Genomic DNA, 13,447 nt, shown 5'->3' with positions numbered 1-13,447 from the left:
TTCAGGGATGTGTTAGCCAGGGCTGAGACTAAAAGAGTTGCCCTCAGTTGACTCAACCTAGAGGGCAGCTAGTAAAAAAAAATCTTACCTTGAGCCAAGCCATCAGACAGCAACCCCTGGGGCCATCAGGCTCTGGGGATCAGGCAGCAGCCAATGGGGCCAGGTCAAATTGAAATGATACTGAAAACATTCTGCGCAAAATCATCCGTGTCCCTTTGCTCTCTGTGACTGGCTGTGCTCCCTCCCCTACTGGGGTCCCATTCCTCTGCCCCTAGGTAAAGATAGCCTCACCATCCCCACCATGTGTGGGCTGAGTGCCCCGAATAACCTACCTCTGCACACCTCCGAGGTCATGAAGAGTTCACCCTCCCCAGCCTTTCAAGTTTTTCCCCCCCTGCCTCCAACATCCTTGTGGAGCCAATTGCTTCTCAGCGTAATTAACCTCAAGTGGTTTCATCTGTTACCGTCTCTTTTGTGCGGTTCCCCCACCCTCCCCAGCTCATGGCCTCCTTCCCTGGGTTGCAGGGGCTTTTCTTTTGCTCTGAAGGGCTGGCTGGCTTTGAGCGACAGGAAGCATTTTCCACCACAACCGCTCTTAGAATAGCCTTCTGTGGCTCCAGTTGCTTTTGAGGGGACCAGCACCTCATCCCTGAACCCCACTTGCATCCAGTTAATTTTTTGAGGATGTGGGGTGCTAAGTGCTCCTTTCTCTGACCTGGCAAAACAAAGTGGGATCAGGGCAAAACTCAGTGAGAGCCCCTAGTATTAAGTTGAATGGATCCTCCCTGGTGGCAGCTATGGGACCTAGAGGAGACAGTTTCAACTCGCTAAGGACATGTAATATCTTCTGGTCTGAACTATTGTTTGTTAGAAGTGTTTTTAGTCATATTACTCCCAAGTGTCTTACAATTCCCCTGCCAATAACCAGCCACACATCTCTGTACTGTAAGAAGTCTAGATGGAAAAACATCATTACAGCTACCAAAACTGGGCCATCTCGCTGCTCCATGGACATCTTTAACATACTCCTGGTGGGCCAGATCTCCTGGCTACCATCTCTGGTCCTTCCTCTCCATTAGAGTATTAAAAGACAAAGGTGTATATGGTACTTCCAGCCAGCTGGGTGAGTCCCTCAATGAACTTACCACTGAGAGATTAGTTTCCAATGCTGGGCATCATGAGCGTCTCAAAAATATGTGTGTGCAAAATGTGGGCCAATCACTCAGGTGAAAGGCTCTTTGAGGTCAGTGGATGTTCCAACAGAGGAAGGACTGAGTGAAGAGACCTCAGGATTTGGCCCAATGGAAGTTTGCTTGTGTAAAGACTTTGGGCCCTAGCTCTCTGTATTTGGAAAGTTGCCTCTTCTGCTCTCCCCTGGAGTGAAAGTTCCAGGACCAGAGTGGGTGAAAATGTTTCCCCTTGGAGCAATGAAACCCAGACATCTAATATGTGGGTTTGCAGAACCTCTAATTATAGGCAACCCTGATGGCCTTGGACATCAACAGGAGCACGGGTCCTATCAGGAGAAGAGGAATGGGTGGGGCGGAAGGGTGCTCTTGGGGCTAAGACATGTGCCTAGGACTCAGGAGATTTGGGTTCAGATGCTAGCTCTGCCACAGACTCTGCCTTTATCATCTTGGGCATGTTACTTCACCTCTCTGTGCTGCAGTTCCCCAGCTGTAAATTGAGGAGAATAATCCTCCTTTTGTCTAGTAGTTAGATGGTAATGTCTTCAGCACTGATTCTTACTGTATGTTGATACTGTACAAACAGATTAAGGCAATACGGGGGCCTAGACCCACCAAGACACAGGACTTTTTTTGGCTCTACCCCATGCTGTGGACCCATCTCCTCACTTTGAGTGACATGAGGGCCCCTTACTCATACCAGAGAGGTTGAAGCAGTGGCATGGGGCCTCACTTTCGCTCCCAGGAGTTTCTGCTCCCTGCGGCGGTCCCCTCTCCCCACCCTTAGACAGGTGCTGTAGCAGGGGCATCTCCCGGGACTTATCCCAGTAACTGAGGCGTACCTGGTTGGGTGGGCTGAGCCTGTGGCACTTTTGGTGGCCCTTGCATGTGCGTGCACACACACACACACACACACACACACACACACACACACACAAAGTTCTGCTGGGGTTAGTGTTAGCCAGGCCTCCCAGCCCCATGAGTCTTGGTGTTAACACCCCATTAAGATGAATGAGGCAGTTCACACTCCACAAAGCTACTACTGCAGGATCTATGCAGAGTCAGGCACACTTAGGTCATGTTTTCAGGCTTTTCTTCTCAACACATGAGAGGCCTTAGGCGTTAAGAACATAAGAACGGCCATATTGGGTCAGACCAAAGGTCCATCTAGCCCAGTATCCTATCTTCTGACAGTGGCCAATGCCAGGTGCCCCAGAGGGAATGAACAGAACAGGTAATCATCAAGTGATCCATCACATCGCCCATTCCCAGCTGCTGGCAATAGGAGGCTAGGGACACCATCCCTGCCCATCCTGGCTAATAGCCATTGATAGACTATCTTCCATGAACTTATCTAGTTCTTTTTTGAACCCTGTTATGGTCTTGGCCTTCACAACATCCTCTGGCAAGGAGTTCCACAGGTTGACTGTGCATTGTGTGAAAAATACTTCCTTTTGTTTGTTTTAAACCTGCTGTCTATTAATTTCATTGGGTGACCCCCCTACGTTCTGTGACCCCTAGTTACTGTAGTAGAAATAATAATATTGCATTTTACATCTTGGCCCCTCAGACTGATGTCCTTCTCCCATCCCTAAAAATCTTATACTTCCATGAAAAGAGAAGAAAGATGGTCCAGTGGTTAGGGCACTCTCTGGACTTGGAGAACCAGACTTGAAGTCCCCATTCCACCACAGACATTCGGTCTTACCTTGGGCAAATTACTTAGCCTGTCTGTGCCACCATTCCCCATCGATACAATGAAGACAACCGCACTGGCCAACCTCACAGGAGTGCGGTGAGGATAAATGTATTAACTATATTGTGAGGGGTTTGGCTGCCATGGTAAATGGGGAGCCATATAAGTACTAGACAGAAAGAGACTCAAGATCAGTGCTTTAGGGAAACAAAGAGGCAAAACCAGTTTTTCATTTAACATGTTTTTTAATTGTGAATAGCTTTCCATGAAAAAGGTTAAATTGCACACGTATCTTTGTAGTTCTTCCAGCATCTGTGTGAAACGGGCCCCAAAACAGGAGAAAGAAACAAAAAAAAATGAAGCATTACAAAAAAGAAACAAAACACTGGACTAGGCCCAGTCTGATCACCGGTAGTCTTGGAATGGAGATGAAAGCCAGGCAGCCATATCTCACTGGGTGGAAATGCAGCCAGCTCTCGAAGCAGTGCCGGCTGGTGGAGGGCACCCCCATTAGTTTTTGCAGAGGTTTTTTGGAGGTTGTTCACTAAGTACATGAGATGGTTAAAATTCCAACCCTACTTCTTCATTTTATAGAGGACTAACGGGACCAACCCTCTGGAGCTATTTGGCTGTCATTGCAGCTTGTATCTTTTGATTGTCCGCCAGATCCAGGAGAGCATTGCCTAAACCATGGACCCTAAGATTACATCTACACTGCAAGAAGAATCTCATTCCAATGAGCCTCATAGCCCAGGTTAATCGAGTTGGGCTTGCAGAGCTCTTGCTGTCAGGCTAAAAACTGCAGTGTGGATGTTCATGCTTGGGCTGGAGTCCAGGCTCTGAGACCCATCCCCCTCATGGGGTTTCAGAGTCCGGGCTCCCGCTGCAATATTTAGCCCTGCAACCTGAGCCCAAGCCAGTGGACCTGGGCCAGCCACGGCCATGCCACAGGTCTTTTTTTTTTTTTTTGAAGTGTAGACACACCTTAAGAGCTCCACCCCACTCCAGCAGCCACCTGTATGGAGATCAATGGGTCAACATCCTTTGCTGCTGTAAGCGTCAGTCGCTCGATTGACCTCAATGGAGCTAGGCCAATTTGCACCAGCTGAGGCTCTAGCCCTGTGTACCTGAAAACCCATATGCGAGGCATTGCATTTCCGACCTCTGTGACCTTGAATGCAAGTTAATTCATTAGTTAATACAAGGGTTGTCTTTTCCAGCATTAAATCAGGCTATTTTTTTTTTAAACGACAACTAGATCCAGCTAAGTTAGTTTGCTCACATCAAAGTTCCTTAATTCTTACTATAGTTTCTAAACAAACAAACAAAAAAAGTTTATAGTTTTATGTTTTTCAACAAGTCTAACACACTCCAAAGTAACCTCATCTTTCTGCTAACTAGCAGCTATGTTACGTTAACTATATTGCCTGTACCAACAGAGAGGCTTAGAATCTGATTCTCTAGAGCTTGTATTCAAGTTTGAGCAAGATTTTTTTATTTTTAACTACCAGAATATTTCTTTGCTGCCTATGCATATTTCACAGATACCTCTCCACACTCCCATTAGCAAACCAATTAGGGGCAGATCTTCGGCAGGTAAATCAGCATAGCTCTGTTGAACTTAGTGGAGCTACGGCAATTTTCACCAGCTAAGGCTCTGATCCCGGGTTGTTAAACATCTCGAGAAAGGAGTCAGGCACTTTGCCTCTCCTTGCTCTGTCTTTCCAGTCACTCAAAAACACCATGATCTTTTCTACCTGCTTTGGAGAAACCTTTAGCCTGACGGCATCCCCTTCACACCTTTAAGAGGCAGGATGGTCACAGGATTGGGAGTGAGGCTGTGCTGTTAGGCCTTGGGCAAATCAGTTAATTGATCCCTGCCTTATCACCCCCATCTGTAAAATGGGGATAATAATACTTACCTTGCAGGGGCGCTGTGAGCATTGACTGGTTAACCTTTGCGCAGCAGGTTGGACATGGTGAGTGGTCAGACTGATTATTACTTTAGGAGAGGAGCAGAGTAAAGGGGACACATTAGGTAAGGCAGAGAATGGATTCTAAACTCTGCTTTTGTTCGTATCTAATGTTTGTTGCACACACAGTCTTTGGCCTCTTACTCCCTGACTGAGCCCCAGATCCAGATTTCATTTTTCGTTAGTCTCATACAAGAACATTCGTTTAAATAAAATACAAAATCACCAAGAGCTGGTGAGCATCCCCCTGCATGGGAAACCCCAGTATAACAATTTCAAAAGAAAGCAACGTTTGATCACAGCTGTCTCACTGAGGGAGAAGGAGGCTTGGTCCTTAATCACCCATCACTTGATTTGTCTCCCGGATCGTCGCAAAGGCTGTTCAGAGCCTGACGTACAGGCTGATGAAGGGGATGCTTTCGGTTCACAGTTTCTGATCAGAAAATAGAACATTGCTTTGTCAATCATTCAGAAATGTAGTAGGTTCACAGTGACACCATTCTAGGCCTTACAGCAAATACAGTCGCTCATGACACAAGGCAAGGAGTTCAGGATACAAAAATAAGTGAGAGCACAATCTGGAGAAAGTCAAGTCTCTTCTCCTTCTCTCTTGTCTTCATCCTTTTCTCGGTCCTTAAAGAAATTCATTGCTTCTGATGTAGGAATTTTCCTTTGCATATTTTGTTACAATAAACATTTGACACGCTTCATTTTTAATTTGCAGAACAATTAACATTAGTCTTTATACTCAGAAAAAAACTCATTTCCACTGCCATCCCAACAAAAAGATATTCTACTGATTGTGCTAAAAATATAGGTTTCTTTGAATAGATATATATTTATATATAATAGACTATACAAAAACATCTGAAGAGGCCGACTTGCTGATTTGCATCTGATTTTACAGATCTCGTCTTCTTCCCTAGCCTCAATTCAGGAGGGAGGTTGAACTTATAGAACCCAGAAGGGACTTTTATTTACCTGCTACTTAATTATCTCATGTATACCTGGGAATATCCATGGACAGAAAAAAAATTAAGAGAGAGAGAGGGGGAGAAGAAGGAGAAGGAAATTGCACATCGTCTACAATGTCCAAAGTCATCAGGAAATCTCAGCTCTTGCATGTAACTTAGCAACTGTTCTCCTTTTTTACTAGAGGGAACATATGCTTCTTCCATTCCCACAAAGCGTAGGATAATCTACATTTCTTTAAAAAACCAGAGTCCCAAAATAAGTAGTTATTTCTTTTCTTAGGGAAACCCAAGAGGCAGAGACTTCTCCTGATGTGTTGCTTACAGATATATCCAGTCAAATCTTCTGGGTTTCTTCTGGAGTTTCTGTGAATAACCATACTTTGCAGCTGATAAAAGTCAACGTGTATGTCCCCATTTCTAGAGATCTTGTCCCTTGTAATCTCCAGCAACAATGGGAGTATCTTGCTAATAGATAAAGTCTACCTGGGTTTAACTTGATCCTTCTAACCATCAGCAGCCTCTTATAAAAAAGATCCCATACTGCTCCAGTCACTCATGTCTGTGGGCAAAGAAGAGTCATTGAGTTCAAACAACTGGTTCATGTTGACCGAATTTGATAGATAATCGTTTCTCTCTTCATCCCAGGGATGCTGAAGGAAAGAAGTGGCCATGAAGGTTTCATCAAAGTCTAAGTTGTTCTGGTTGGATTCTGTTAGGACCTGATCTTGCCCGACTGGGCACCATTCCTGTGGACAGTCAATGTGTCTTCCATGCACTGTCAAGTCCACATCTCTGGTTATTGGGCTAATAGGAGGCGTGAGCTCCAGATCCTCAAAAGTGGAGAAGTCATCATTCAAGGTGGTGTCAAAGATAGCTTCCCAGTCAAAGTCACCTTTCAATGAGCCAAGCTCTGTTTGTTCTTCCTGGGTGAGCAAGGGGGAGCTAGAGAGACGAGCTGTCTTGTGCATCCGTTTGGGCAATGGCTGCTTACGTTTGTGACCCATTTTCCCATCCACTGGGTTCCAATTCTGGTCACTTGTGACTTCCTCAAACTCTTTGAGCAGCTGTTGTGACTCCATGTTGACATTCAGGACACTGTCGTTGGACCAAGAGGATGCTGCCTGGTTGGCAGCAGTCCCGGCTTCTTGTTGAACTCTGCTGGTGAAGGCCGGGTGGATCTGCACAGGGGGCATCCTGCGTTTCTTGAAGGCCCCATTCATAAGCCTGTCTGCGTACTGAGGGTCAATCTTCCAGAATCCACCTTTTCCCGGCTCGTCCTTCTCTCGCGGCACCTTGATGAAGCACTTGTTCAAGGATAGGTTGTGCCGGATGGAATTCTAAACCCAAAAGAAAACAGCAAGGTTGGACATGTGCAACTTTGTAAATGATCCATTACAAAACATAATGGGGGGGGTGATCCATTACAAAACATAACCAGGGGGGTGAAGATACATAGGACCATCAGGGAGCTTCCAACAATCGGGAGACAGAGAGGGCTGCAACAGGAAAACACATCCCAGGCCAAATCCTGAGTTGTGTGGCAGAGCAGAAACCTCCTTGGCGAGCCGTGCGAGTGCCAAAGGGAAAACAGCCACCTCCATTCCAAACTGATCCAAAATAGCCAGAGCCAAGGGGCCTGGTCCAGAGCCCACTGAATTCAACAGGAGTCTTTTCTCTTGAATTTGGATCAGTCCCATGGAAAGGCGGGATGGGGTGTGAGCTGCACCAGTGTTAGCAACAGTGGGAAATGAATTGGCAAAAATAGCCAAGTGTAGATACCCTACTCCTCAGGTGTCATCACGGCACCTAGATCTCACTTAGGCTTGCAGGCTCCCTTCCTCAGAAATGCCCCTCAATGCACAGACCCACGTGCTGATTAGCTCTACTCTGACTAGGAACCGATTGCACATGGGGTTGGTCTTCGCCATGGACACCCATTTGCATTGGGTCTGCACCTCCATTAATTGCTCCCGTTTCGAGCACCGTTGCTGAATTTGTCCATAAGGCTTAGGAAAGCTTGGTATGAAATCACTGTCTGTATCTTCCCAAACACAAATCAAAACAGCTGCAAAAAAGAAAAAAGGAAAAGGAACTTTCTGCTTCCCGTCGAGCTGCTCTGAAAAACATGAATGTCTAGAGTGATGTGCATAATCAGAAAGGAAACTTGGTTAGTGGGTAAATAACGCTGTGTTACATTATACAAAGCCAAGAGGGTGTAAAGAGATTGGATATGGTGAAGAGCTTTTTTTTTTTTTTTTAATGTTGCCTGGATATCTTTATGCTTATTCATCCATAATCTGTATTGCCGGATAGCAAAAACAAAGCTTGAATGCCTGGAGCCCTTACAAACTACAAAAAACCAACACCCCTCCTCCAGGCTGAAACTCCCTGGGCAAGTTGGCTCCTCTCCAAAGCATGCAACTCCCACAGGAATCTATCCATCTCCCCCTGCGTATGGGTGGCATGACCTTTTGAGTCTGTCTCCACTTACAGGAATTGGGGTAGAGGGATGAGAACACAGCTACGGTGGGAGAATAGGAAAGAAGGGGGGAGGGAAATCCAGCAAACATTCCAGACTCCAGGGATTCAGAATTTACTGTTTAATGAAATTTTACAAAGGTCAGAGAATTCCAGGCCAAATTCTCCATCCCCACCCCCAAATTTCATTCAGCCTGGCTTGCCTGCAGTTGATTATTACCCAGCCAGTTAGGATATTTATCATTCCTCCCTGCAACAAGCAAGCTAACTACCTGCATCTTTGCAGAGACGGATTGAGAACTTTTTTTTTTAAATAAACCCATTTAATTGAAAATATGGTAATTATCCAGAATTGGAGGAGAAGTCAAAATACTACCACTTGCCTCCTCTTGTATGTTCCCCAGGGCTCAAGAACGCTGACTTGCTAATTCTAGGGGATGTAAACAGATAAGAATGCTTATTTGTGGCGGTTCTTTATCGAGGTGAGTTTCCCCCAGTCGCTGTTGCTCGCAGCCTTTGTGACCATACTCCACCCTACTCTGCCAGCACTCATACCCTGAGTGTGAGCCTGCTGGCTCCAATGGAACTGCTCCCAATTTATGGAGTAAGTGAGAGCAGAACCAGTCACTGCTGCCCCCTCCCATTTGGCGGTGAATGTGCCAGCCCAGAATGGAGATTGGGGAGCTATTATAAGCACAAAGTGGAGGTTGGAGATGCCCAGGATTCACCCCAGAGTAAAGCGAGTGAGGTTGAATTGGAGGCAGTGGGCACTGTTTGATCTAGGCATGGTCCCATGGATGTTGCAAGGCTTAGCTAACCTCCGCCTGGGTGCAGCTCCTTGTTTTGTCTGACTGATTTTGTTTAAACCCAGAACAATTCTGGAGTCAAGTCCTGAGCAGAACAGGTCTGGTCTCCTTGTTTTCCAAGCTCTTAAAAGGACGGCTGATGCCAGAAGGAGCTGGCACGTTAACGGGGTAAGCAGGCAGCTGAACCGTGGAAACTGGATTTTGCAGCCATTTCGTCTGTGGCTGGCCAGTGCCCACTGCCATGAGAACCTGGGTTTGATGGGCCTGATTCACTACTGTGCTGCTGCAGTGCCCAGCGTAGGCTCCAACAGGCTCTTGAATCTCTCCTATCCTGGGGTTGCCAGAACCAGCTTAGTCTCTAGTGCAGGCGAGGGCAACACTCCACTGGCACCCTGCCTGCCATGGCCAATATGGCCCTTGCAGCAGTTTGGGATTAACCACGGTGTGGGAACAGCCTGGCCACACCTCCTCCTCTCCATGACACACCCTTGGAACGCCTCCTGTGCCAGGAGTTCCAGGGAGGGGAGGGCATGGAGCCAGTGTAGGTGGGGAAGGTCCTTGTGGTGAATATGTTCCCTAGGGGGCCTAAGGTGGCTTTATGACCAGAGATGAACCTGGTCCAGTGATTCCCCCCATCGGCCTGGGGAACATCTTCAGGTTAACTCCCAGGCTGCAGCCAGTTTAGGGCAGGGTTCAGCCTTGAAAGGAGTGCAGGGTGTTACTTATCATTATCTCTGTTATGAGGATCTCCAGCCATCTAGGGAAGTTGTTCCTCCTTCGAACAGAAGGCAAAGGAAGCTGGCCCTGGACATGTTTTTCCATTGGCAGAAGGAAGGCAAGACAAAGGAACACTGAGGCTCAGGGCTCTCATCACAGTGATGAAACCTTTCCTCTTCCTCATGCCACAAGCCCCTGAAGGATATGAGGCTCTGTACTGAAAGGGGACACAGCTTTTCCATTGTGCTATACGTTGGAATGGAACAGTGTTTGTGGCTCTAAACACTGCTGATCTGGGATTTTCTGCATGAAGGTATTAATCCTTCCCCTAGATCTTTTCCTTTGTGGCTGTAGAAATTGCTGGCTCAGAGATCTGATGAATTCACTAATCCATCAGGGGACTGAAGAAACGAGTCTTCAATTTTAGGGCTGCCAGCTTGTACGTCTGAAGAGAACAAGGAGGTGGTGCTCAGGGATGGAGATGCTCCCAATGGGAGCGCCGTCAAGCGGCAGGGAGGAGTTTCAACTGCTCACAGCAGAATTTGTACCTTTCAGTATCATCAAAATGGCAGTGGCCTGTCGCGGGATAATGGCCTTCTCACTGCAGCCAATAGGTTGCCTGGTCAAAGCCACCTTTCAAGGCACTGTTGGGTTTTTAATCTCTGGAATAGGGGAGCCTCCCTGGGGTCTCTGATCCTGATACAGAACTTAAACACCTCAGATACAATCTCCCTTCAGCTCGTTTTCCCTGTTTTCCCATCTTCCCTTTGTCATTATTCCCCAATCTCATCCCCTCTTCTCCACTGTCTTTTTCCTTCCCCCTGTCCCTCTCCTCTCCTTTCTGTGCTCTCTGAGCCAAATTCTCTTCTCCATTACACTGGTGCAGCACCACTGAAGTGTGCTGATGTAACAGAGGAGAATTTGTCCTTTTGTCACCAATCTCAGTCTCTGTCCAGCACTGGAGGAGTGACAGATAATGGCTAACTTTTACAAGGGTAAATTCTGTTTATATTGGGCTAAGGTCTCATTTACAGCAGCTTCTGTGTGCTACAGAATGTTCACTCAAGGCAAAAGACCCGGGCAGGAAACACACCAAAAGTCATTAATTGCATCTTGAAGAGAAAGAAAGAAAGAACGAACTGCTGCCGTGAGTGCCATCATTAGAAGGTCTGCTGCCAATGTTAATATATCAACAGAAGACTCCCACTTCTGCAGAACCATTTAGAATTGGCAGCACAGCCCCGATGCACCTTTAAACACATGTGGAATGGATGCTAGATGAACAATGTTGGAACACGGTCTGCATTGCTCCTTCTTGTACTGCTCTGGGCCAGTTTGGAGCCGGCGCTCTTGAGGAATACCTGACTTCATCTATTTGCCCAAGTTCTTCTACTGGCACCGTTACTGCAGTGTGTGACCAGCTAGGGCAAGTCTGCCCCAACCCCACCAGCACATGCCTATCTTTAGGGACAGATGCAGAGAGAGAGGAACGGTGGCTCTTTGGGATCCCTACCTGCCAGGTGGGGTCAGCATGTCTGAAGTAGCAGAAGTTGTCCGTAATCCATTTGTAGATGGCCGAAAGGGTGATTTTGGTTTTCTTGCTGGCTTCCATGGCCATGCAGATAAGCGTTGCATAGGAGTAAGGGGGCTTCACATGGGGGTTGGTCTTGTAATCTATGTCTTCCAAGGGCTGGACCTGCATGCCCATCCCCAGGTGAGTAGTCCTGGAGGTGGAAGATGAAATGGGCTTGCCAGGGGTGTGGGGCATCCCAATGCAAGCTGGGTCAGCAGCCAAGGGCGAGCAAGGAGCAGCAGAGCCAGGGATCTTGTGGTAGCCATGAGGGTCCGAGCTGCTGGGAGAAGAGGAAGACTTGCCCACGTTGGCATTGATGATGGAAAACTCTTGCAGCCACTGTAGGCTGGTCAGGCTGTCGTCCAGGTTGGCAGAGTCCCCCATGCTGCTTTCCTGCCCTCTTTCTTCCTCTGACTGCAGGTTCAACCAGCTGTCAGCCATGTCTGGGGAGGCCAGAATGGGCAGGTCCAACATTCAGGAGGTGTGGGGTGAACCAAGGTGGGGGAAGGGAGGAGGGAAAGGGGCAATCCTGCAAGAACAACATGAAAAGTTTCAAGATCCCTGACAAACAGGAAACTCACAATAATCAACAGGTTTTCAATCTGATGCTCACAAAGAGCCTGGCTCCATTTATCCCCGATGTGCCACTGCAGATGACACCAAAGTCACGCCAGGGATGGTTGAGTCTCCATCCAGCCTCCCACACAAGGCAGACGGAATTCACTTGTGCCATTTACAGCAAGCTATCGTCTGAATCACCAGAATCCAAGCAGCTTTGATGCTATTGACACTGTATTAGAATTACCATGAGAGCATTACACCAAACCAGAGACTTATTTCTCCTTCTGGCTGCTAACACTTTGCTTGGTAGACTTTAATTCCATGGGCAACAAACCAAAATAATAGCCTCCTGCATTTGTCAAAGTGCTCTATTTCCTAGATTACTAATTTCCATTTCCTTTTTTTCCTTTATGCAGGGCCCTGCCATCTTTGAAAACAACAGATGTATAAAGATAGTTATAGCAACCCAGGGGATTTAGAGGTATAGCATCTATTCATTTTAATGGAAGATGCATCTAAATCCCTTCGACTGCTTTGGCAGTCATAACTGTGTATTTCTTCCAAAGAGAAATGCAGTCACAAATAGAATACAAATGTTATTTCAGGCCAAAGAAGTGTGTAGCATCTCTTCTGTGCCAAGCTAACAGCCAGGTGTAATGGTAAATTCTGCTGGTGTCTTATCTGGCTAATGTAGCTGTTAAATAACTAAGATAAAATGCTGGAGATTCAAAATAATAAAAAAAAAAAGTAACAATCCAGGAGCTCCCAGCAAGTGACGATTTGCAACAGAGCCACCCTTTCGTTAACACACAGAAGGTGCAAAACTGAGCAAAAATCGGAGGTGTTACTGCCTCAACCCATTAAAATTCTAGAATACTTTTGTGCAGTGGGAAAAAGAAATGCTCTGTCTAAATGCACCTGCAAGTAAAAAAAAACCCCCAAACTACGATGTAGTTACACATTAACTTTCAAAGAAATTCTCTTACTTACGGCCTTGGTTAGGTTAGCCGGCATGACACCTTCAGCAGCAGAAAAAAATATCTGCACGTTCCAATGTCCTGGGCTGCAGAAATAAAGCTAAATGCATTTGCCACAAAAATGAGCTCTCTAAATATTTCTGGGGTCCTTACCTGATCCTTACCAAAGTCCCACCGCTTCCAAAGTTCACAGCTCAGCAGGAATGTTCTGGAAAAAAGGGAATTTCTACTTTTCCCTCTTTGGATAAATTATTACCCAAAGCGGTGCCAGAGCTCCTTTATGGCAGAGCTGCAGTGATTTGTAAGCAGCAGAATGACTGTCATTAAGTAGCTGCTCAAAAAGGCTTCGCTGGATGCTATGGAGACGCTCCTCCCCTATAAACAGCTTCCATCCTTGCCATTGGCCCATTGATCTCCATGGAGAGCTCAGTCTCTTGCCAGTTTCATCTGCAGTTCTGCCACTTTGCACAAACTTTTTTTTTTTCTTTCTTCTTCCCCCTCTTTC

At 46.6% G+C, this 13,447-nt stretch overlaps 1 protein-coding gene across 3 annotated transcripts; it reads right to left on the bottom strand.

The window, feature by feature from the left end:
* Positions 1 to 3,114: 3,114 nt before the first annotated feature.
* Positions 3,115 to 13,225, bottom strand: FOXJ1 (forkhead box J1). 3 transcript variants are annotated; one of them, XM_030534861.1, is made up of 4 exons: positions 13,107 to 13,225; positions 12,956 to 13,028; positions 11,345 to 11,933; positions 3,115 to 7,167 (listed from the first exon to the last, which is right to left on the bottom strand). In XM_030534861.1, exons 3-4 carry the CDS (start codon positions 11,876 to 11,878, stop codon positions 6,352 to 6,354), a joined length of 1,350 nt encoding a protein of 449 aa, XP_030390721.1. In that variant the 5' UTR covers positions 11,879 to 11,933; positions 12,956 to 13,028; positions 13,107 to 13,225; the 3' UTR covers positions 3,115 to 6,351. The 3 variants fall into 3 exon arrangements, with proteins under 3 accessions (XP_030390721.1, XP_030390720.1, XP_030390722.1); XM_030534860.1 differs by lacking the exon at positions 12,956 to 13,028 and having other exon boundaries at positions 13,096 to 13,225; XM_030534862.1 differs by lacking the exon at positions 12,956 to 13,028.
* Between the last annotated feature and the right edge of the window lie 222 nt (positions 13,226 to 13,447).

This window comes from Gopherus evgoodei, chromosome 15 (assembly GCF_007399415.2).
Source record: "Gopherus evgoodei ecotype Sinaloan lineage chromosome 15, rGopEvg1_v1.p, whole genome shotgun sequence".
Taxonomy (NCBI): domain Eukaryota; kingdom Metazoa; phylum Chordata; order Testudines; family Testudinidae; genus Gopherus; species Gopherus evgoodei.
This window is presented reverse-complemented; position numbering and strand designations above follow the sequence as displayed.

Coding starts and splice junctions, on each gene's coding strand:
- FOXJ1 (XM_030534860.1), bottom strand. CDS start 11,878: ATGTTGGACCTGCCCATTCTGGCCTCCCCAGACATGGCTGACAGCTGG. Junction 7,168..11,344: donor ATGCTGACCCCACCTGGCAG/GTAGGGATCCCA, acceptor TTTTGGGTTTAG/AATTCCATCCGGCACAACCT.